At 36.5% G+C, this 26,411-nt stretch overlaps 2 protein-coding genes and 1 long non-coding RNA gene across 10 annotated transcripts in view; 1 reads left to right on the top strand and 2 right to left on the bottom strand.

The window, feature by feature from the left end:
• The window catches only part of LOC133518998 (adenylyl cyclase 78C-like), a 143,274-nt gene extending 137,616 nt beyond the window's left edge, over nucleotides 1-5,658 (bottom strand). The window contains exon 1 of the mRNA XM_061852846.1: nucleotides 1,237-5,658. The gene's annotated coding sequence lies outside the window, so the exon portion shown is untranslated. The remainder of the gene's footprint in view (nucleotides 1-1,236) is intronic.
• The window catches only part of LOC133519090 (uncharacterized), a 123,783-nt gene that overhangs the window by 80,595 nt on the left and 16,777 nt on the right, over nucleotides 1-26,411 (top strand). The window lies entirely within an intron of this gene.
• LOC133519022 (anoctamin-1) overlaps nucleotides 5,815-26,411 on the bottom strand; it is a 50,083-nt gene continuing 29,486 nt past the window's right edge. For 7 of the 8 annotated variants that reach the window (XM_061852887.1, XM_061852901.1, XM_061852893.1 and 4 more), the window contains 8 exons: nucleotides 26,032-26,235; nucleotides 25,188-25,336; nucleotides 21,783-21,868; nucleotides 19,527-19,732; nucleotides 16,834-17,003; nucleotides 15,164-15,266; nucleotides 12,718-12,946; nucleotides 5,815-8,201 (listed from right to left, as the gene is read on the bottom strand). In XM_061852887.1, coding sequence (XP_061708871.1) covers nucleotides 8,056-8,201; nucleotides 12,718-12,946; nucleotides 15,164-15,266; nucleotides 16,834-17,003; nucleotides 19,527-19,732; nucleotides 21,783-21,868; nucleotides 25,188-25,336; nucleotides 26,032-26,235 — 1,293 coding nt within the window. In that variant the 3' untranslated portion in view covers nucleotides 5,815-8,055. Of the gene's footprint in view, nucleotides 8,202-12,672; nucleotides 12,947-15,163; nucleotides 15,267-16,833; nucleotides 17,004-19,526; nucleotides 19,733-21,782; nucleotides 21,869-25,187; nucleotides 25,337-26,031; nucleotides 26,236-26,411 lie in introns of all 8 variants that reach the window. The other variant, XM_061852909.1, reaches the window with a different exon arrangement.

Raw genomic sequence — 26,411 nt, 5'->3', positions numbered from 1 at the left:
ACTACTGCTCTTTCTTAGGGTATTATTATTTTGTACCTAAGTTAGAATGTGTAGACGTCGCAATCGATTAAAATATAAATGGAGTAATGTTCCGGACATGTTGCTATACTTGCTATACTTCGCCTGTCCCTAGAGTTGTCGTTCCTAATTTCTTATTTAGTAAGTAAGTAGTTAAGGTAATTCAACCCTCAACGCAAAAAGAGGGGTCTTACAAGCTTGACCGGTATGTGTGTATGCCTGTACGTTTGTCTGTGACATTGTTGCACCTACACGGGTGAACTGGTTTAAGTTGATTCTATTATATTTGTAACTCCTTGGATTTCACGGGCCTATAAATCCCGGTCTTTGGATAGGCTTGCGTGGGGATATAGATGCAACACGTAGAGTGCCTGCTAAGACCCGTTCACAGGCGCAACAAGAGACACTCAAGAACCGGTCGCAGCAGGCATTGGGACTATTGTAGAAAAAGTGAACAGCATAACAGTCTATGGATTGAGGTTTGGGTGAACAATGAGCCTGGGTTATCGCAAAGAGTCCGGGCACCTGTTATTAGTTATCGAGGCACTTCCTGCCCACTAAATAGGCTCCTGGCAATGGCGTCGTGAAGACTACTAGAAACAACACCGGTGTGAGCGGCTCAGGGATGCCGAGAGGTGTACGCCGCTTTCTACCCAGTGGCTGATAACGTCCACTGTGCCGACTCGCGTCTTATGCATGTTTCACTTTCACCCCTTGAGTGAGCTGTTTGTTTATTTTAAATAATATATTATATGCCTATATAAAATCGAATGTGTAGTCAAATTCTGTGCTTACTTAATTTTTAGAATATGATTCCATAATTTTAAAGCAAGTGTATTTTTATTACTCCTAAACCCTTTCTTTTTTGTTGTCGAGTAAGATAACGTAATTTTTGACAACCCTATCGAAAATACACTACTTAAATGTATATGAATCTAGCTTCAGATCGTTATCGATAAATTGATGTAGGTACCTACTTAATTTTTGGTCAGAATCTGTTATTTAAAAGCCTTTATTAAAGCATTTTTTATTTAACATTTATTGTATTAGTCTCAAGTATTAGGAATAACATTGCTGTTGCACATTAATCGTTAATAAATTTCGTTCAGTGTTACTGATATTTCTTGGAGAATTTAACCAGACAAAAATAAGACTAGTTAATCACAACAAGCAAAAGCGCAATACTATGCTTAATGTACATGATATACAGGCACTTACTGTTATTTCCGCTCCATAGCACAAAATTATAGAATGATTTGAAGTTACATCTGAAACCGACTACTAAAAGTTTACACGGAGCACTTCACGCGCCGCGAGGTAAATTCAAAAATATTCTGATTGAATTTCAGAGAACGACGACCGTTCAAGTGCGGGCTCACCGCGGCACTGAAAGTGACTGAAACGAGTAATACGAGTATGTATGGACGGTTACCATTTCCACAATGAGATTTAGGATAAATCTTCAGCTTAAATTCAACTTTTTCGCGACCACTCCCTGTGCTGAATTTAGTGTACCTAAACAGTATAATTTTCTACGTATAAAATATGATTATATCTGGTTCTTATGCTTTAAGTACTTAAATGAAAATAATATTCCAGTAACCAGCCGTGGCATAAACCCCAGGACGACACAAGGATCTTAGTAGTAGTACCTTGACACATTAGATGGATGTGTACAAAGACGAATTTATCTCTTTTCCTAGTCCAGATAATATATATATATTTATAATGTTTTTGTCTACTTACAGGTATGTAGAACCGGACACGTAAGCATAAGAATATCTATCGGGCACTTTATGCAGAGTAATAATATATATCTTCTATTAAGTATTAAACAAAGTCGCGTTAGTTTCACCATGTATAAATTTTAAAGTTATCGGGAAAAAAATCCTACAATAAACCGGCCAAGAGCATGTCGGGCCATGCTCAGAGTAGGGTTCCATAGTTACTCTTCCGTCACAATAAGCTAAACTGAAGATTAAAGTATAGTAGATTGTTAACCAAAGGATGAACTGTGGATGTACGTCTTTATACTAAGAAGGGAAAACATTTTGCGATAACTCAAAAACAGCTAAACTGATCATGTCCGCTATAGTTTTCATTTAATGACTTTCTTAAGCTCTACTTCCATGATTTACGATTTACGAAAAGTTAGAGGGGGGGGGGACTCATTTTTTTTTTCGGAGCGATTATCTCCGAATTAATTCGCGATATCAAAAACTGTTTGTTGAAGACCCCTTATTATTAGTTTTGAAAGACCTTTCCAACGATACCCCACACTGCAGGGTTGAAGCAAAAAAAAATTCACCCCCACTTTACGTGTAGGAGAGGTACCCTAAAAAACAATATTTTTTTAGATTATATTGTACGACCTTGTCGAATTTATTGATTTATATATCCATGCCAAATTTCAGCTTTCTAGGACTAACGACCACGGAGCAAAGCCTCGAACAGACAGACAGACGGACATGGCGAAACTATAGGGGTTCCTAGTTGACTACGGAACCCTAAAAAGGTGAAGAAAATTATGGCGCAGGTACTATCATGGATACCATTTCTCAACACACTTGCTCAAAACGGCGATTGTATTCCACCGATTTTTGGCTCATAATCCTAGATATTAAACACGCGTGATTTTTCAGTATATTATAACACTCGTGCCTTTTCATTATATTATCCGACTGAATTAAGAAGGTAACTGATTGCTAATAATACGCATGGAAACGGAGCCTTCTTAATTTGGTCGAGAAATATATTTTTTTTAAACCAACTATTAGGTTTCAAATGTTAGTTTAAAGAGCTTTGATAAAAGCTCCCTTAAATCAATAATTATAAATGAGTTTTTATCTACATATGTATGGAGTGAACACTGAACACTCCAAGCTTACTTATTTCTCTAGATGGTTATATATTAAAAATACACATCTTAATATTTTTCTTTATTTTAACTATAAATTTTAAAACAACAAGCCATAAATTGAGATATTATATATACGTATAATCAAAAGTAATAAAAGCGCCTTTTTTCTACAACTCTATACGTACCTATATATTTATTATCACAAAATTATAAACTTATTAGTCTTATTACCCTTACCATCCATTAATCATTTGACGAATGTTGGCACGAAACATGAAGACAAAAACATGCTAAAACGATTAGCATAGCGATAAGTACAAACAATTAAAAGGACATCATAATAAAAATGTTTTTCTTTTCTAACAAGTGGCTATGATTTCTTGCAGATTACATTTATAACCGTAATCTGTCCGCATAGCCAACGTGCAAATCGCTTAAGCTCCGTAGCGATCGAAACGCATCTGTCCCTGTCGCACTAATATGGAAGAGTGATAGGGGAACACAAAGCGTTTCGTTGTCGAAGTGATAGCGATTATCATCTTGGCTAGAGCGGCAGATATCTACCATAAAGCAAAGCATAGGACATGCAATAACTTGCATGCAATTTACGTTACATTGCCGACTACTAAGGTAAGCTGCATTCAAGTTTGATCAGATACCGCAATGTAATGAAAATGTCATTCAAGTTATTGCTAGTGTAAAGCGCGCGGTCGTTACAGGCGATTAGCGCAGCGTTGAACGCATGCGTCGATTGAACACGATGACAACGCCCTTACTGCTGCGTTTACCGCGTAAACAATGGAGTGTCATTAGATTATCAGACCTGCTAGCACGAGATGCGTTCTCGCACGCGACTCCAAATATGGACTCGCGCGCTAGAACGCAACTCATGCTAGGCGGTCTAATGTAGGTAAAATGGGTGTGCGGCAAACGTTTAACGCGGCGTTTATCGCATCAAATAAAGCGCTTACACCTCGCTGAAAACCACCCAACTAAGTCCAGTACTTACTACAACTATGGTCCACAAGTTTAACACGTAATTAAGTACCAATACCAATTGATATTGTTCGAGTTTAGTTCCATTTATAAAATTATTTTGCCTCAGAACTGCGACGATCCACACCTGAATGGAAGACATTGAACTTTATGTTGGACCATAGCTGGGAGTTTTGGAGTATAGTTGTGAGTATTTATGGTAACTTTTGAAGATTTTATTTATCGACATAAGTTAGTTATTTATGCTTTGGCAAGCCAGCTTTCTCAGTAGAAAATTTAGGCGCAAAGAATCGATCTCACATACAAATTTTGAATTTGGAGCGTTTTTCTACTGACAAAGTTGGTGCGAGTATAGGGACCGTGCGCGTTGGAGGGTCTGCCATCATGTGGCCTGAATCGGAACCATAAACATGCACATGTACACGTCACGTGTTTTCTTGTACATAGTAGGTTCTGCCATCTTGTGGGCTACATCGGAACAAAAAACATCACATTTACGCCTAGCGCCATAAATCTGACGGCTCCTGTGCTGCCTCCTACAGTTCATGCACGCTCCCTATAATTTTCTCGACAGTCATCTGTGAAGATCTCAAATGCCCCTCAAAGTATTTTCCCGATACACTACATATACACCGTGTTTTTATTGAATTCCGTGTTTTTGTTAACTTTGGGGTATCGGTAAGTACCTTTGAGGAAACTAAATGGCATAAGGTAAGGTTGAGTAAGGCTATCACCGGGGCAAGACGAACACTTATATGGAATCCTCATAGTGTTTGTCTTGTCTCGAGCAAAATAAACCATGTTCGTCTTACCCCCACCTTACCTTAGTTAATAAAAAAAGTAAGTAATTAAATGTTGCATGTAGTGTTGTTGTAACACGGGCATTGCAGTTAACTCGACCAAACAATTGAACACTATGATATATTACTTACGTTTAGTATCAAATGTATAAAACTAGAACTAAACACTAATCAATATGTAAACAGGCCCTAAGGCAAGTGTATGAGTTAATTAGAAACCTGATTACCGGTCTTTTGAATTGAATTGAATTGAAAACATTTATTTCATGTAACTGTGACACATACATTTTGTTACAAAGAAAAAAAAAAACAGTTTGAAAAGGGTTAGTACTTAAGCCTAAAAATTATATCTAAAAATTATACCTAAACCTACACACTTAACCTACCAGCTACCACTGTATGGAACCCATAGGGGAATGTAGTCCCGCACAGTGTAGCATTAGCGGACAATCAGGCTTATCCCCTATCATTCTTAAGATGATGTTATTTAACTTTTAGAAAGTTATTTAAGCTCAGGAATGCACCCTTGAAATTAACGAAAAAAAACACGATGTATATTATAAGATTTATAAGTTATACCTACAACAAAGTTAAAAGCCAGTAGGAAAACATTTTTTATATAAAATTACCTTACTAATAAATAATAACGTTTGGCGTACAAGTAGGTACTACATAATTAATCTTTAATAGTTTTAGATCAGACAATGAATTTATTTGACTAGGACTAACAGCCAAAACAAGCAAGTGAATCTTGCACAATAGGTAGGCCAATATATCGTAACGCTTACAAATAAGTAGGTCTCTACCTATTTAATACATTCCTAAGGTAAAAAATACAAAGCACCAAGTACAATAAAAATAGTATCAGTGAATCTGGCGATGGCAGAAGCGAAAACGGTGAAGCGGTTACATAAACTTAGGATACATATGCTGCACATGCCTGTACAGCCAGCTGCCAGCTGTGTTTGCCAGATAATATTCCAACTACGCACTTAACACAGCTAGCTAATTCATCAAGGTTTATTGGAAGGGGAGGAAGGGGAGGGAGCTAGCACATGTACCTAATGATAAGACGATGGAAATGTAGCTTTTTTGCAGGAAATAATTACAAAACAAAACAATATATTACTTCAAAAGCCATTGAGATTCATTATAGTCTTTATTTCAATTTTATGCATAGGCACAAAAAAATACCAATGAATAAAGAGTATTTTTATGGTTCACCTCTTGACTAATATGGCCGTGTATGGAACAGTCAAGTGTAAAAATATGGGTGTACACATCTTACTCAAAAATATGTCCCATAGCATCTTATTCCAGTGTAATAAGAGCGTAGTACCATATTTATGAGAAGATTCTCTCGATACATATTATTGCGTCTGACTGTACTATTACCTACACGTGTTTAAAATTATATAGAAAGTAAAATAACATATACGTTTGAAGTTGTTTATAATGCTTATGAACTCGCTCCACAGACCACACAGACACCGTATTATGAAGCGTTTGCAAACATCACGAGGTTACCACACGTAGGCACAGTTTTACTTGTAAAATACTATTATGTACTGCCCCGATATACTCCTAAAGATTATTTCATTAGTACTGGTCGTAATTGTGTGCAAAACCATACTAAATTTGTAAGGCCCATGAGCGCCCCATGTGTGGTGACCTCAATTGTCTTACGTGCTCCGTCTAGTCGTTGAGGTGGTCTGAGACTCGCTCGTATGTCACTTCATTAAATAGAGTCAAATCAGGCTAACTCTGCAGTAATTTGGATAGCACAGACTGTGCAAATGTTATTTGAAACGTAATAATTTTAAAGAAGTTTGTCCTACAGTAGTACCTTGACACATTATTTTTCTAAAATCCCGAAAGTAACCGTTAGTTCTGGTATCAACGTTGGATTAGCATTAAGGACCATGAATCACAACATGTATTTAAATGCGATGCCTACAATCTATAATTGCACCAATATTCAAAATTTGTACAGTCGTGAATTGAAAACAACAATTAATATAAATACGTATAACTATCCTTCGCTTCAAGCAAGACAACAGAGAGAAAACCGTTCGAGACTGTAAGTTACGTTTCGGCTCATTTATAAAAATATTAAAATTAAATATGTGCGCGATAAACTCCTGTGCCTGGGTTCTTGTTTATGGGCATTTCTTTGGCGAAGTTCATAATAAATTATTAACATTACACATTGTAATTTACTAACTTACTACATTGATAAACTACACAAATAGAAAATAAAATATATTATAAATTATAACTCTAATGCTAAAACATTTAAAGTTTAATTTGTCTCGAGATTCTGTTATTTGCGAATTAATTTTCGTATTACAAGGTTCGGTTTAAGATGTTTTTCATCACAATTACTCTTAGGGTGCAGTGCGTTCAGCCAGCAGAGTACCTACGGTTGCCAAAAAATGTGAGTTACAATCTTATGACCTTTTTCTAGTAACTTCATCGATTCCAAAACTGATATAACAACTAAACGCACTGTTAATAATTTGTAACTATTTTTGCACAAAAGCTATTAACATGATAACTCAGCAAATAACCAAAAATGCGTAATTTTAATTTTGAACGCACTCATCGATTATTTTTATTCAATAACAATGATATGCCGGGCACGCACGGCCGTCCGCTCAGTGCTCAGCGAGCTGCGTTCGGAGAAGGACCTGAACTCACTGCACCTTAAGCGGGTGTCTTTACACGCCAGCATCCCTATTTATACTGAGCTACAACCTGTAATTACTTCCATGGAAGTTTAACATTTTATTTTATTGCAACTCGAACGTCGATTTAAAATCATGGAGAAATTGTTTTTATTAATTTAGCTATAAATCAATTGTGCTTATGCTTTTTATTTAGATCATAGTTTCCATAGTTTCATTTCGGTTAAAAATAGATTATTTTCTAGAATATGTGATGTGGACATTTTGTATAATACGGATGGTGAAGATTACTGAGTAATGTCGCAACACCATAGAGTTACGTCATGATCGACACATAATAAGGACAGGTAGTACGTACAAAATGTTTACCTTGGTTACTAATCATTGATCCGCTTAATACACTCAGGGTAAATTCTACTTATTTCATAAATAAACGTTAGTAAAAAGTTAATCTTGTAAAAGTTTACCAAAACGTTATAAGTTACAGCGAAATATTTCCACTGTTATCTCAGGCTCGGTTACATTGCAACACAAGTTTGCGTGCGTTGATGTACTTGTCCTTGACGTTGCGTACGCAAGCGGTAAGTCGAACCTACATTCTAACTCAGTGGATATGACCGGAAAAAGTTAAAGTAGACAGAAGAAAAAGGTAAAGTAGTCTTCCGCTATCCATGGGTAGTTGTGTCGCGCTTGACTAGACGTGCGCGGGCGGCGGCTGCGAGGTGGGCGGCGGTTGCGTGATGGCGCGCAGCGCCTGGTGGTCGCCGTGCGCCGCCAGGTCGAAATCCGACCCCGACAGCGACGACGACAGCAGGTGGTTCCACGTCGGCTCGCCCTCATCTGTATTTAACACCCACCATTACTACAATGCATTATACAATGTCTAAAACGTTGTCTATAACATATACGTAGTCAGGTCATAAGTTCTGTCACAAAGGTTTTTACTGATAAAAAAAAGTTATTGGTACAGATCCCCTTTTTGTTCATATATGGTTTAAAAGTTTATTTATTTAATGATGAATTACTGACAATATAATTTAACGTAATTTGATGTCTCAATTTTGCATATTTATATCAAAGAAAATTTGAAATAGAGGTGTATTATCAAAGAAAACTTTGTAGCGACGTAAATTTACTGCCACCTTTCGACACATCATTAAAACTTTTAGAACGCCGTTTGACTTTGATCCTAATTCTATCACTGATATGTGTTCAATTTGTTATATATCAAAAAGTGGCGCCATCTAACAGATCAAAGGCCAAAGGTATAGCAGCATCGTTTCGAGCGATGGCGCCATAGCCTTTAGGTAGTGGCGATACTTTTTGAAATTTAACAAATTGGACACATATATCAGTGAATAAGGATCAAAGTCAAATGGCGTTCTAAAAGTTTTAATTATTTGTCGAAAGGTGGCAGTAAATTTACGTCGCTAATAAGTTTTCTTTGACAATACACCTCTATTTCAAATTCTCTTTGATTATATGCAATATTCGGAATGAGTCATAAAAAAATGCGTCAAAATACACGCTTCCTGTTCAACGTGATATTGATCCCTATTTATTTATTTTCTAACGTTCTTGAATCTTGCATAACGCAAAAGCTGGGACTTTTATCTTTATTTTGATTTTTCTGAATTAGACTGACAAGATTGCTACTGTATGTGTTTTACCAAATCAACTTGTTGTATGACTTATATGGCAGTCAAATCTAAGAAACCAACATAATAAAATCGCTTAAATTCATAAGCTCTTCTATATCTACTTAGAACAGTGAAATTTATACTATGATAATTTAAAATAAAATAAAGCAATGTACTAAGCTATTGTTAAAAGCAAGTTTATTTAGCGTTTAAAGCAAGTGTCCAAAAAACCCTGCCTGCGTAAAATAATGTATTTCCTGTACAAATACAGAAACCAACGTGTTTGCTCACCGAATACAATTATTATATGTTATAGGTGTGGGTCTACCACTTAACTGAGCCGGTTGGTAAGTTGGTTACAAGTTATCATGGTTCATTAGACTGATTGAACACTTGCCTGCATGCGACTGATTTCAACAAAATTTAGTCCCGAAAATGTTACCAACCACCTCACATAAGTTGGGATAAAATCCAATAAATCATTTAAATGTTAACTGCCTGTCTGTCCTACAATGTAAACGATGCACCACTTAAAACATACGACAGGGCGAACACCAAGGAATGCATAGACAGAACCACCACCAAACTAAAGATATTTAGATAACATATGTATAGAACACCAACCTCCAGGTGAGGTACTGAATTAAAAACAATTCTAACTACCTAGCACAATTTTTATTGTGAAATTATAAGTAGCAGTAGGGTGGCAGTTATCATATGCGGCGGAAAATGTAAAAATAATATTTACAGATATGGTGCTACTTTACCGCACTAGGGCGAAAATTAGCATATTACGTTACTCTGTTGAACATTTAAAGGGCCATATGTACTGTAAAACGTCGTACGATACATGTGCGAATAGGTAATTCGCGACTCGTGTCGATTTAAAACACTCCCTTCGGTCGGGTTTTTATTTATCGCCACTCCTTTCGAGTTTCCTATTATTCGCACTTGTATCGTAATGTACTATTAATGTCATATCTGCCCCCAAATCCACACAATAATCTGATACAAAAAACAATGAATTTTAGGTTTCATGTAAGGGCACATTTGCTTGGACAAGGTTGCATAATACGCTGCTCAAGACTTCTTTCTGCAAAGGTGTGGTTCTAAATCCCATGTCAAATAAGTTTTGTGGTAATCGTGGGTGGGTTCGTGCATGTTAGCTAAAATAGCGATGTTTTATGCAATTTCAAGTGCCATATATGTTAGATTAGTATAATTATTAATCATTCCTGGTCTTCATTCGTAAATTGAACCACACATCAACCCAAGCATGCAGTTATTTCATAAAACTTAACATTGGAAAACTCACTCACGGCAGAACTACTCACTCCGAAATCTCGAACCTGTTACTACTTTAAACCAAATCATTAATTAGCATATAAGCTCGCCTTAGTAATAAAATCATGTAAGCTACTTGCGAATAACATCCACACAAAATCTGAACACATTTAGTAGGGCGCTATCGCAATTAGCTTAATGAGACTGCGTTGGATGTCAATGATGTATAAAAACTTCGAGTAATCACGATATTATGTACAAAGCCAAGCAATTGACAAAGCTGGCATGTTATAATATATACTGCATATTAATGATTGAACATATTAAGTGTCCTAGTTACGTAAAAATATATTATAAGTAATAATGATATATATGTTGACCAGCCCATACTTCGAACTTCAACATTTATTCAGAAAATAGGCCACAAGGGCACTTTTACACGCCAACACATAAATACAAGCAAATAAAAACACATCAACTATTATAAAATACAATTAACTGGAAATATCATTTTAAACTTTTTACTTTAGTATTATTACTTAGACATGTATAAAGTATGTAATGTAAAATTACAAAATATTAGAAAAAATATACAAAAAAATACATAAAATTAATTAGAGGTGTAAATGTAAATGTCTCTATGTGTCAGAAGTGTCAGAACTAAAAGATTATATATTTTATCAAATTATCCTTATAGATGTATAGGGTTTCCAACAGTCAAAATCCTGTATAATTAAAACATTAATTAAGATAAAAGAAACATACGAGAACCGAATGTGGTGTCTCACTGTAATTACACTCAAAAATAAAGTTACTAAATATAATAGCCCGTGTTAGCTTAAACACCGGAAACAGCATGTTCACGAATATGACGCGTACCTTAGCCTTTGCCTCCTTCCTCAACCATTCGGGAAAGTGTCGACCCGATCAATGACCCCACCGTAAACAAAGATTTTTAAGCGAGCACGTCATTAATCCTATACTCGAATGAATCTAAATTCAAGCATGTATATCCTAATATCCAAACATTAGATGGGTTTAAATGACCTAATGATGTATGTCGCTTCTGCAAAGGTAGAAAGTCTTTATAATGACTACAGCGAATATGGTATATTCTGTGAAGATAGCATTGATATATTTGAGCTCAGCAAAACTTTTTTAATTATGTATAGAAGGAATAAAACTAACGAAATTATTAGAACCACAAAAAAATCGCCCGATAGACGCCTAATATTGGACATTTTATTCAGGACGCAAGTCACCAAACTTTGAGGCAGGGGTGAGGTCCGGGATGGGTGCAAACGGCGTTGGAATGTGTCGTTTTCTCGTTTTAAAGAGAGTGCGCTGTCAGGTGTAGGCGTGGTGATGTATAGAAGGTAGGATCCTATAGAAGGGGCCTTCCGGGTGCACCCGTGAAGGACAGAACGTACGCAATGCTACAATATGATAGGTCAAGTAGATTTGTAGCCCACCATAAACTATACAAATTTACGGTGGGAAATAAAAAAATGTGAGATTGTAACAAGGACAAATAATAATAAAACGCTTTCTCTGCTAATCCTACTGAAAGATTCATAAGACTATCCCGATCGGACAGTTCTCCCCACCACTCATGCCTAATACAGTTTTACACTAGATTCATGTAGTGATGGGACATGTTCATTACAGGCATCAAGTAACCTTTTTGGCATTTCCTGCATCCCTGCGAACGGTAGGTACCTTTATTTAATTCATTTTATATTTTGATACCACATTAATAACAATCATACTACTACTAACTATAAAACTAAACTATCTACAGTAGCGGCAAACAATCTATCATATTGCTATTTTTTGCAGGAATTCATTCGAAAATTCGTGACATTAGACTTTATAGTATCATCTGAAACTGATAAGGTTTAGTAGATTATTTGCCGCTACTGTATGTATAGTCTACCTATACTATCTAGTCTAGTAGTAGTGTGGTCTGTCGATTAGGACACTTAAAGTACGAGCACTGTAACGTAATATATGTGACAAATTTTAAACAAGGTATTAAATTAAGAAACACCGGAAAAAATGTTTCTTGGATTTTAGGAGTGTTTAACAATAGGCATCCAATCAAAACTCTAGTAGCATCTAGCACAAACAACACAGTCTTTCAATAGTTTAAGTTCACTGGAACTGGGAGGTTTATCAAAATCGAGTTAAAGTAATTAGCAAATTGCCGTATAAGCAATTCGATATAGAAGTTTTTATGCACGGCGTGCTTTTCTCTGTGAGTGACGTCATACGTCATAATTCCCATGTAATTGTAATATACCTTATTACAATTACAAACCTGTGAACGTAAACCGTGTTAGTGATAATAACATATAATATAAAAAGCATTCAGCCAGATACGATACCGTGACCGCGTGTTAGCTAAACGGGCGTGTCGAGCGGGAGGTGACCTGGAGGCCTGGCGCAGGCGTCGCCTGGCGCGGGCGAGGGCGCGGCCGCGGGCTCGTGCGCGCACGCGGAGGCGGAGGAGCGCGCGCGCTCCGGCAGCGAGCGCGCGCGCGTCTCCTCCAGGATGAAGCTGTTGATGACGTAGGCCTCGCGCCGGATGCGGTCGCGCAGGTCGCCCGACATGTCCGGGATCGCCCACCGCACTATTATCATCACCAGGGCCACCACGTTCTGCGTGCCAAACTAATTTTATGATACATCCATAATAATGCTCAATGTTAATATTATAGACAGTGAGCAAGACCGCCTGTTGTCACCGCTGTCTTCATGTATTATGTATATCTTTCTGTAAATGTTATTTTAAGGTTGTGCAATAAAGAGGATCTGTCTCGTATTATAATGTGAGCACCAGAAAAAGATAAACCAGAGTGGTGACCAACATGATCTCCTTTCAGCCGCGTATGTAACCGAGTTTTGTAACCAGATACAAAATAAGAAAATTCACTCTTTTCTCATTACTAGTTACAAACCCAAACATTCTCGGCCGCTTTTGTAACTATGTTTTGTAACCGCTGTTAGGTTACAAAAGAAGAAAGTTTTATCTTTTCTCGTGACCAGTTACAAACAGACAATAAGAATATTTCATTATGTTTTCGTATTTTTTTTTTCCAGTTATGATATTATTTGACAATTAGTAATTTTACTCTTCGGACTTTATTTACGCCATTGCCGTAATACGTAAATACATATATTCGATTGTAACAAGTTTTTAATTAAGTAGGTATATATTTACTCAAATAACAATATAGAAAATATTGTCATTACATAAATACCTACATATCTAATATCACGCCTTAAGATGCAATAGCTGCACCACAACACTGCTTCGCATTGATTTGTTGAGCCAAATTTTGTTAAATACGAGGAAACAATAAGAATTTCAAGTTTTATTATCGGCATTGACAATAATTGGGTTCATTAACTCTACAACTGTACATATTCAACGTAGTCACATTAATTATTTGCAAACTTAACAAGTTATATTAGTTCAATTTTCTACATCGAAAGGGTGAAAAGTTTTGTTACAAAATAAGAATTAAAGGTCTTTTTAGGTAACTCAGCGAAATACAAAACAGAAGAACAGAAATTCTTTAATGGTAACTATTTAAAATATTTCTAAGTCTCTAAATATATTTTTCTTAGGTTTAGGTTTGTAACTGGTTATGAGAAAATAGTAAATTTTCTTATTTAGTACCTGGTTACAAAACTCGGTTACATACGCGGCCGAAAGGAATGATCTGCAAAGAGTGCACAGACCCTTGACAATCTCTTGACAATCAATTTGTGCTCAGATATCATATTTATTGTCATAACCATTCATTAACTCATTTAGTAGCTAAACAGACGATAATTAATCAAAATGCTAAAAATTATAGAATGAAAAAAGATGTGCTTAAAACCAAGTAAACCATTAAAATTATATTGCGAAATAGAACTAAAATAAAGTACTAGAATAGGTTCCTATGTATAAATCTACCTTTTCTCGAAGCGCTTCGTCGTTTTTTTGAACCCTCATCACTTGTGTTTGGTTTATACCAGATAAACAAAATTCTCGGGATATAATGTCAAAAGTCGACTTATTAAGCATATTTTTTTTTAATTGCATAGCTCTCATACTTTAGATTTTATTCATATAAAAAAAAAAAACGATTTTGTTACTGTCTACTGGGTACTTCTTGAAGTCCTAGGAAGCTGAAATTTGGTATGTAGGGTAGTATTATTTAGTAACAAAAAAAATCAAAAACATGTAATTTTTTGCCTCTAGGGGGTTGAATAGGGGGGTGGGAATTTGTATGATGAATCAATAACCACTGAACCGATTTAGTTGAAATTTGGTATGTAGAGAGTTATTATAATGGGGAAAGATACAGAATAGTTTTCAACCCCTAAATCTCCCCGTAATGGTGAAAAGGGGGAGGAAAGAGCGTTAGGCGGTAAAGGGGTTGAAGATTGTAAGGGAAATCTATAAAAAAAAGCAGATTATATAAAAATATCCCCTGATGCGTATTTTAGGATTTTTAATAGTAAATCACCCCCTCTATCATATACCTCTTAAATTAGGGGATGGAAGATTCTCATAAGCAACTTACAAAAAGAAGTGAAATCCCATCAAAAACATTTTCATGTAAAATGTCGCCAAGACGAAACCATAAGGCTTGCACTGTCAAAAAGTTATCAGATCTCTTGTAGAGCCAAGCTTCTAAATCTACAATGTCTAACTTCATAAACTCTACACCTTAGTTAAAATATGTGGCTTGGCTGTTTCTGATAAGTTTTTGAGAGTGCGAGCCTAATGGTTTCGCCTTAGCAACATTTTACATGAAAATGTTTTAGATGGGATAAGAGTTTATAAAATAAAATAAATAAAAAATAAAAATAAAAGTTTACCTCAAAAACGACGACAAATGCGAGTCTAGCGCCCATGTTGTGCCAGTAGAGGTTGCTGCGCTCGTAGTTGTGGTCGTCGCCCGAGTGCCAGTAGCCCGGGAAGCTGAACACCAACAATAGCGTTAGTACACGCGACGCGCCTTTGCCACCAATTATCCCCCAAGCATAAGTAAACCAGTAAACTAACTTAGACCGGTAACCGCACGTTGCACTTAAACTCAAATACAGTATTACATGTAAATACAAAATATAACAATATAAAGGTAATACAATGTACTCTAAATGGATACCAATATCAATCAGGTAGTGCAATTACGCTGAAAGCTAGAATCAATTAAGTCAGATTTGAGAGAATGATGTGATATTTTCGAAAAAAATAAAGAGGGAATTTCAAGGGGCTAATAGGATTAACGGCACCACTTTTCAGCCAGGCGACATCCAGTTTCTTTTTTCAGGCCTAGGAACACCTTCCCGCGTACTCCCATCTTAAAGGCCGGCAATGAACTTACAACCCCCTCCGGTGATGCAGGTGGCCATGGGCGACGGTAATCGCTTACCATCAAGCGATTCGTCTGCTCGTTTGCCTCCCAAGTCATAAAATAAACACTACAAGGATCAGAAGTTAAACTTAGGTCTAATAATTAGGCTTACGACGCAGATTTAGACGACAGAGCCAGCACGATTAGTAAGCAGCAACGCTCGATTCGTAATCCTTTTGACTTTTGAAAAATTGCATGGACATATTATGAATAAAATTAATTTATAAAGTGGCCATGCACTTTTGCACTGTACTTTCATACATGCTTGTCCACGTATAGTCGAACCATTAACCACGTATAGTACGATGACTTTTATCGACAAATCACCCCCATACCTATGTTATTTCTCAACCATTTTAAAAATGCACCCTTTCAAAGTTTTATGGTGCCAAACACTGCTATACTCGATTAATGTACCATTATCTGTCCATTTACCTATAGCGCATTAAAAAAAATCATTCGATAGCTTATGAATTAGGGCATAAATTTGAAGCATAAATGTCACATAGAATTTTCCACAATTACTCGAGAATTGATAACAAAGATAAAAATTGTCTTCAAAAATTTACTTATTTTTTTACATTTTAGCTGTTAAATGGTAGAACAGGATATCAGCTAAAAGTTGAGTTCAAAATGATAGCCCTAGATAAAACACTTCACAAGTTACACGAGTCCATACAAGACCTTCTGTAATGAGCGTCAACTTAGTTCCAAAGAAACATTGCCCGCCGCCCGAATTATCATTTGGAACTGAAGCAACTTTATTCGACGTTCGGTAATAAGTAAATGGACAGATAATGGTACATTAATCGAGTGCAGTAGTGTTTGGTACCAGAAAACTTGCAATGAAAGGGTGCATTTTTAAAACATAGGTATGGGGGGTGACTTGTCGATAAAATTCATCGTACTATACGTGGTTAACGGCTCGACTATACGTGGACAAACACATTGTATAAGTTGATTATGGCCGCCGCGCCGTTCACAATATATAATTATATGTTACGCCAATTCTACTATGTAATAGGGAGCGTGCACAGCACCTGCCTCAAAGATCGCGATTCAGGTCAGGAGGTGGCAGTCCCTCCAACTGAATAGTAGTAGAAAAGAGACGGCAGCGTCGGCATGGTTCACCTGCACGTGGTCTCGTTGTAGCTGTCCCTGGCGTTGGGCGGCACGTGCTCCAGCACGGTGACGTTGAAGTCGGCCAGCGTGTGATTCACGTAGTTCTCCAGCGAGCCCGCGTTCGCGAATTGGTACACCAGGCGGGGAATGAAGTCCGACGTGAACGCGATTATGAAGCCCTGCCAATATGTGCACTCACGTCTTTACTCATTCATATCCTGATTCAGTTATTTTACACATATGTTAAATTAAGTATGTGTATTAGAGATAGGCTGGTTTCCTAAAGTTACTATACAATTTTTGAATTTTTATACGCGAATTTCGCATATCGCAATATTCTCCAACACGCGTCCCTCGCGTAAAGCGGGGTATTACTGTATGTGTATTAGAGATAGGCTTGTTTCCTAAAGTTACTATACAATTTTTGCTTATAGCAGTAACGAAATTAAATATATTAATGACCTAACACTGAGAATACATTTGAGCTTTCGATTATATAAAATGCAAAAACCAGCGAACGAAAAAAACATGGAAGACTAACGTCAAACAAAATGTCAGCCAAAAGTGGCCCCACAATTAAAATACGCAATACTCATATGGACCGATTGCAACTCGTCAAAGTTTAGGTCTGTTTTCTTCGACGAAACTTCGTTTGACCATGATTAACCACCTAAACTACGATTGGTATATTATAAAATGAGGTGCTGTGATTGGCTGTAGCATTGTCAATTGAAAATACATTGGTATAGGAGTTGTATGAAAATTCGTAGGTCATGCTAATTACCACAAATCTAAGTGTGCAAAACGGGTTTTTTTTATATTTTTAGTATGTCAAAAATATACACACAAAAAAATAAAAAAATCAAACCCCCTAATCGAAGTCTTTGAGGGAATTATTATGACCCCAAAGACTATATCTCCTCTACTAAATCCTGACCAGTAATATATGATCACGCCCCATATTGCGGAATTTCATTGGAACTAAATTTTTCATACTAAATTGAACTGTCACCCTATACATGAGATACAACAGCGCCCTCTTGACAATGATCATATATTTCTGGTCGGTCTTTACATGACAATGGAAACCGTCTCTAAGTAGACGGTTTCATGCAATATAGAACATGTATTCAATGAAATATTTATGTATGATATTTTATTATTTCATTTTAAAGTGAAATGATATACAGGCTTATTATTTGTTGGTTTGCCGCACGTGTTTAAAGCCTCCAAACGAATTAATACATTGTATCGTTCATCTCATTACTCTTATAAGGCACCTGCGATGTTTAGTTAGATGACACAGAAATATGTCAGATAGAAATTAATGCAAATTTGATCTAAAATCATAGACAATATAGGTGAAAATTGGAAAACAGCTAACATTGAGAACTTTTAAATTTTGCTCTGATCAAGTGGAAAATCAATATCTGAGGATCCGAGAGGCCCTTCTTTATAATTCTGAGGTCGAATTTGGTAAAAACACCCGATATCTTGAATTTCCCTGTTTTTGCTCTAATCGAGATGAAAATCGATATCTGAGATCCGAGAGTACCTTTAACAATTGTACAATTGCATTGTTGTTTCAAAAATTGCACTGCTTTGATCAAGATAAATCAAAATAATATGATCCTAGTTAATTATACGTGTAATCCCATATTTTTCAGTGTCTGTTGGGACGACTAGCACATTATTTAACTTTGTAACATCATAAAATTTGAATACTTCTTACTACGACGATGACGACGGGCCGTCATTCGCAAACTAAACAGGTCCGCGGCACAATGTTGACGCCCCGCATGCTGCGGCACAATATGTGTGGGGTCATTTTGCAGAGCTAGTTCGTTATATATGTTTATTATCAATCGCTGGCAAAAACCCATTAAAGATTCATTGAGGAATTAAATGTATTGTATAGTTTAGGCTGCCTTGCTCAAACTAATTCATATTAACAAATCACTTTGAAGTTTCATAAACTGTAATTGATTTGAGAGGTTTATAGTGATTAGGAAACTACCTAACCTAAGCCTAAACAGAGGAAGTGGATCTAATCTGGTATCTATTACATGACATTACAGAAAAATAATCTTAAGTAGAAAAAAACTGACTTCACAAAACAGTTTGAAATGCAATAAAAATTACGTATTGAGTATACCAGAGTGCATCTCAAAACAATTAATATTGTTCCATTTTGGTCCTCATTTGACCCCAACCACTTTTTATACAAATGCTTGGGTTTTAGATGCAAACAAAACTATAAATATGCTCAATTCCTCGTGGAACCAATCTTCATAACTAGACATTAACAAAAATGTTGCTTAAAAACCTACCTAACTGAACAAACTTATTGGAGAAGACAATTCACCAAACGAGAAATGCGCGACGTTGAGAGTTCCGTTCCTGGTGGTGGTCGTGGAAAATTCATTGTCACTGATCAAGTGTCACTTTTTTTTTAAATGTAAATGGTCGGCTTGATATGTTGATAAAAATACCAAAATCACTATATCCATGCCTATAAGATTTGAGGAGTTCAAATCCCATCAAAAATGGGACCAATTTTTAAGTACATATACATTTTAAAATAAAATCATATCGAATGATAAATGATGGAGTTCTAAGGTAATAAACACTAATAATAAAAAATCCGATTTGAGACCCTCCTCCTTTTGGAATTTTGAAGTCGGTTAAAAGAGTGTGCTTACGTTAGTGATGATGCTTAGTTTCCCGATAGAGTCGAGGATGCGGTACCAGACGCCGATGTCGTTGACGCGCTGCGGCACGGGGCGGCGGTAGCACGACAGAAACTTCTTGGCGTCCAGCCGCATCTCCAGCACGTTGTTGATGAGCGCGAACAGCGGCGCCAGCGGGAACGCCGCCACGAAGATCGTCACGAAACCGTACTGTAACACTGCACACACGCCACACTCACACTTCGCACTTAAACACATAATACCGGAAACCATCACGTTCGATAATCGTTATCTTTTTCTACGTATCGACAAAGTGACGTAAAGTAACGTGATCATTTCAAAATAGGTATTATTTAAATTTCGATTAGCGTTTTCCATAAACGATTATTAACTGTCACCATAGTACCGTACTATCTGGGATAATTCAAGGATCAATTTTGGGACCACTGTACACCTTATTCGTTAACACATTCACTGCCGGGAACCCACCTGGTGGGCGCTCGTGAACTTTGTTCAGATACCGGACAACCCGCTGGGCGGGTTGTTTTGTACGCAGCTATAGACCACCGGTTTCTGGGGTAGTGCGCCGTTTTTTGTCTGGCAGTGAATGTGTTAATGACATTGGTAATTGTTTTAGGAATTGTAATTTTGCTATGTTCGCTGGCGACCTGAAAATATTTAAAACAGTAAAGAACCAGTATGACTGCACTCTCATTCAGGAGGACTTAGATCGGCTCCATCATTATTGCTTAACCTCTTGAACGCCAGACGGCGAAGGAATATGCCGCGCCCCGGACGCCAGGCACACGCGATTATTTAAGCGAAACTGAACTTTATGGAGTTCCGCGAAATTTCCTATTCAATTGGCGAAGCTGTCGGCTGTAGCCGACGTTGGCGTCCTTGGCAAGACTTTCCGATGACGGCCAGAGCCGACTGTGGCGGTCAATAGGTTACAAAATAAACTATACTTGGCGTATGAGTGCGTTCATATCACATTCACCAAAAATAAAAATATAATACTCTCGAGGTACAATATAGGAGGGGAAACGGTCCAAAGAGTTTCGCAAATAAAGGATCTTGGGGTGACATTCGATGAGAAGTTAACATTTGATCAACATATACACAAAATAACGTCTAAGGCTTTTCAAATGTTAGGATTCGTTCTTAGATCAGCCAAGCCTCTAAAGAAAAGTTCGTCATATATATTACTTTATAACTCTCTTGTGCGACCTTACCTCGAGTATGCATCAGAGATATGGAACCCGCATTACGCTGTGTATATAGATGCTGTAGAAGCAGTTCAGAAACGCTTCCTTAGAGCCCTCCACTTCAGACTTGAACATGCAAATCTGTCATATATCAATCTGCTAGAAAGGTATAAGCTAAAGACGTTGGCGAGCAGACGCCACGCCCAAGATGCTACCGTCTTATACAATATATGTACCGGTCAGTATAACTGCCCGGAGCTCCTGGAGGCTATCAGTTTCCGAGCTCCCACCTACAGGATACGGACACTTTGCCTATTCGCGGTCTCGACGGCTGCCACTAACGCTGGGGTACAAGCTCCGCTGCGTAGAATTTGTCATAATTACAATAAACACCTAATCTCCGTTGACATATTTAATTATACGCGATCCAACTTTAAGCGCAAAGTGAGCTTGCTCCTATAATGTTAATTATAATTTTAATTACCTATATTGTAGCTTAATTTCTTTTGTATTACTTATTACTGTGATTTGGGCCAAACTCGATAATCCTATTTTTGTGTTTATGTACATAGGATGTGATAAATATTGTAATTGTTTAGTGTTAGTATAAGTAAGGATGTCTGTTTTAAGTTCCGATTACAACGCTGTCGTAAAATTATTGTCTGAACTCCTAGTGGGAATTGTGTTAAGAGGTAGGCTAAATTTATTATTTTAGAATCTTATCCGTGTATATTACTGGCCTGTATCTGTTTTTTTCCCCAATAAAGAAAATAAAAATAAATAAATAAAATAAAACCATACTTTTTTAACTCGCTGCTTGTTTAGGGAGCAAGTCAATACCAATGTTTATTGGGTTAATTTAGTTTTCTAGGATATTCTAATATTCTGAATACATTACTGTAAATATTATGTATTCTTAATAACGGCAACACCATACCATATGGCACCCCACACAACTATGACAGTCGATACTCGATTAACAAGTAAAAATAATTTCCACAGGTTTATGCATTTTCAGTAACACCATTCACGTATGTATTGAAATATTAAAGCCACTTACCCATTTCTAAATATTCCGGAAAAAGACCCATGTTACCGAAATCGACCAGTTTGAAATCTTTCACCCACTGCAAAGGACTTTTAATCCTGAAAACGAAAACAGACGACAATTGGTTAAACATTATTAATCTGTTTAGATTTTTATAATGTTTATTGTTTTATTAAATTTAAAACATTATATAATTACCCCACTACGGCGACGCTAAAAAAGGGGGATTAATTACAATTAGATTCCAGGACCAAATATATTATTTGCCATCCATTTATTTGCACTACTTATTTAAGGTTCTTTGAAATATAGCAACTGCTGAAGAGTTTCGACAGCTACTATAGAGAAATACGTAAGCTTAGAGTGCTCACTCCATACATGGATATGCTTACTGAATAACTAAGAGAATGGACTGTAGTAGAGGTCTAAGAAAAAAACGTGCCCCTTAGTTTGACATCCAAAACATGTATGGAGCTGTACAGCGCCATCTTATTTACCTGTCAAATTCGAAGTACGAAATTGTCTTAGATTTTACGCATCGATCATTAAGAATAATAAGAGGGATGGGCGGTATGGTAATAGTAGATTATGTGACTACTACATAATAAAAGGCATTAAAATACGAGTGTGAGTTTAAGAAACAAACTTAGTGAGTTTCTTAATAGGATCACACGAATGTTTTAATGCCTCATTAATTATTTAGTTACTTACACCATTTTATCTACACACATATTATAAACTCTCTATAATGTATTCACTAACCACGTGCTATAGTCGAGGGCGTATAGTCGTTGGGGCATTGTTGCTTTCTGGAAGCACTCGCGGATATGAGGTGGCTTCTCCGAAATATCTTTATCGCTCATTTTACACGAAAGTATTGCTGTAGTTAGTTTAAAAACAACAAATCGAATTAATATTATACTTACTATACGTCAAATGGCGGTAAATAAAACCTTTTTTGTCATATGGTTCGATACCAACGAACAACATGTGAGGTTTGTCAAAATTGTGTGCAATTGACATTTAATTTCGAATAAAACGTCATCATGACTAATATTAGGATAGAGGTCAAATCAATTTGCCTTTTCTTTTCAGGGACATTATAAATTTGAATGTCATTACTAGCGTACGGACAAGTGGTGGCATTTTGGACAGAGCGGGAAATGGAGTCGCCTAGGTGCATTTTATGATTAAATGATTAACGATTACATGATTTTTCGAAAACATATTTATTACACTTTTTAATTTTTATTCAAGTTGTGCCAAAGTTTTTACACTAAATATATACATATTTTAATGCCTCAATATAAGTAGAGGCAAGGGCAGTAGAAAAAGGAATTGAAAATTTGAGCTATAGTCTAGACAAAAAACGAGGGCCTCTAGACAAAAACCAAGAAATGGGACGGTCATTAATTGGCTACATAAAAAATAATAAAATCATGTACCTACATTAATACTACATATTTATCACCGGGGAAATTCACGTAACTGTTATGTCAATAATAACTATACATAATTAAGAAAATAATATGTAGTTTACAAATTATAGTATCTACTGCGATGTTTACCTAATTGCAAATGGCGACTGGGATATAGGATTCAAAATCTTCCTCATCGTGCTCACTTAAATTGGTGTCCATGATGTAAAATGAATGAATTATGGCAACTTGCTCCATGTTCTTGGGGGTAAGTTTGTTTCTTAATTTATTGTGCCCATTTGTGTGCCGAAAATGATCGTTCAACATCAACTGATGTTAGAGTTGCATGTTTTAGGGTAAACCTAAACTTTTCCATTGAAGCCATTTCTCTGGTTCCAAAACCAGTTCTAGTTTTACTCTCACAATGTCACTTCCGTTCAAGCTTAATGTACTCTTTACTATGTCTATTGTCAGAAAACTTTCAGCTATTAGAATTTTTGTACATTCTAACTTCTCTATTGATCAGGTATAATTTGCTTGAGCTTTTTTTTATAGCAATGGCCTCATTTGTGTTCAACTGCATTACGATGTTACGAATAACATCAAAATGTTTATCGTAGTAAATACAAGCATTTAACCAGGTGCCCCATCTAGTTATTATAGGTTCTGGTGGTAAAGGCACATTTGGAGCGTGGTCCTTAAAAAACCGAACGCGATGGGGTGATTTTAAGAAAATGTCTTGACATTTGATATCACAAAATTCACTAATTTATATTCCGACCGTACCTGTTCTGCGACTCTGTGTAACCCATGAGCTAAGCAAGTTATGTGCTTTACTTTTCTGTAGTTTTTCTTTAAAATTTTGCCAGCTGCAATCATGTACGCAGCACTATCAGTACAGAATATCAAAAATTTATTTAAATTTTCGGAGAAGTTCTGTCACAAACATTTTAAACCATCGTCAACCTCAGATGCAATTGTTTTAACGTTTACAAGTTTGACGACTTTACATGCTAGTAAATATGGTATATGTAATGCATCATCTAGTGATTTTATAATTACGTTTACCACGCAGTTACCAACATCATCAAGCGTTTCATCTACTGCAAGCCATAAGTTAGAATCCAAAAAAAAATTTCTTATTTTGTGAACTGTTGCACTATACATTTTAGCAAGGTAATACTTTCTTAAGACAGTCTCTTCAGGGAGCTTTCTGTTTTTGAGATATTTTTCACAGAACTTTCTAAATTCTGGATGATTTACTCGTATCCAAGGGATGTTGCACGCAATTAGGAATATACATAAGTCGTAGACAAAGGTATCGTTTTCGTTTCCACAATTTATTTGGTGATTTTTACTTTTAACATGTTTTTTATTGTTATATTTTTTTCAATGGGATAGATATATTTCGCATGATATACAGAACACGCTATTGTTATCCTTATATACAAGATTATCGTATGGTTCACTCCACTTCAAAATTGTCGATCCTGGTGGGTCATTCATTCATATTTCTGCGGTCGTGCCGTTTTAAATTATTAGCCTAGCGTGCTACAAAAACACATATAGCAAACTGTTGTCTAAATTGACAACATCAAATTATTTTGTCGTATCTACAGTTTATAAAGTTTTTGGCCAGTAATCAATTAAGGATGTATATGGTTAAAAAGTATATTGGTTGAATGTGATAGCAAGAGAAATAGATTTTATGAGTTAAGTAAATATCATATTAAATAATTTGAATTTATTCATTCAATCATAAAAAGTTAGTAGATAAAAACGACACCATTTCCTGCTCTGTTCAAAATGCACGCGTCGTCGTGAATGACACGACCTATAAAGGGTTTATGATATGTGTAGATAAAACTTATTTTATTTTATATCAATAAGTTATAAATTTGCTTAAAACTTTATACTTGCTAACCTTAAATCTTACCATAAATAAGTTTTCGCAAAGCTCACACTCAAAGCTTCCTTATTTTTCTATGGGGATACATACTGGTTTTTCCTTCCGATGGTGCGTATGATGTACCACCACTTGAGCAAATAGGGCATGAGCATCTCGACCACCGTGTTGATGAACTGCTTGCCCACCATGATGATGGCCAGCTGGATGGACAGCTCCAGCAGACAGCCGCCGGGCGAGCACTGTCCGCAAGCACAACCCAATTACTACTTGCTAAAGTGGAACCTTTTATCGTTGACAGTTTAGAAGACATAGTGTGATACGCCACACATTAAAAAAATAGTAAATTTACTCGCATGGCAACATTGCTACAAGACCGAATACACTGTAGTATTTTTTAACTTCAATTAACTTAAGCATCAAAACAGTAATTCGCATTATTTTATTATCACTAATAAACTAGTGGCTCTGTGAGTTATCTCGCAATAGGCTTCATACGCTTACAATATATACAAATAAAAAGTACGTACTTCGTTGCGTCATTATCACAAAGAACTCACAATCGTTTTAAGTGCCATAGGCCAATTTCCAAAATTTCCAATAAACTAAACGACAAAAATTCTATTTAACTATTGAATCTACTCACAAAATTCCAAGAGAATAGGTTGAGAAATGCAACCAGCATAGGAGCACGTCCGGACATACGAAAGCATTTTTGCCCGAGCTTAAACGGAGACCTTCGCTAACGCTCGGCCAATAATTTGGACAAGTGCGTATCAGACCGAGACCCCAACAGGGTCCTACAACCAACATAGAATTTAATTAACTAGGAGTGCCTACGGTAGAGTTTCAACTGCTTTTATCTATCACGTTTACTAAAGTTATACCTTTTTTGGGTGTAATTCAAAAGGTCAAATGAGTAGTTCGTGGAACTGACCTCCTCCTGTCTCTGTCCGAAGAAGCGGTTGTAAGCACCGGGGCGGCCGATGAACTTGCCCTTGAAGAAGGCGATGTAGAAGATGGACGCGTAGTAGTTGACGAATTGCAGCAGGTAGATCTTCAGCGTCAGCGAGTCGTCGAACTCAGTCTGCGTTCGCAGCAGCTCCTTCTCCGTCAGCCACTCGGCCAGGCATTGGTAAATCTGTCGGCATAACCTCCAAATTAAATACAGGCCAAAGTACTAAATACCACAGTCTGCACGATTGAACGAATTATGTTGCGAGTATAATCCTGCTTGGTCAAACTGAGCCATTCAGTATTATATATTTTTATAATTTATTAGAACAAAAGTTCAAATTTCAGGTCAACAAAAGTCCA

The sequence above is a fragment of the Cydia pomonella genome, chromosome 1, assembly GCF_033807575.1.
Source record: "Cydia pomonella isolate Wapato2018A chromosome 1, ilCydPomo1, whole genome shotgun sequence".
NCBI classification, from domain to species: Eukaryota; Metazoa; Arthropoda; class Insecta; order Lepidoptera; family Tortricidae; genus Cydia; species Cydia pomonella.
This window is presented reverse-complemented; position numbering and strand designations above follow the sequence as displayed.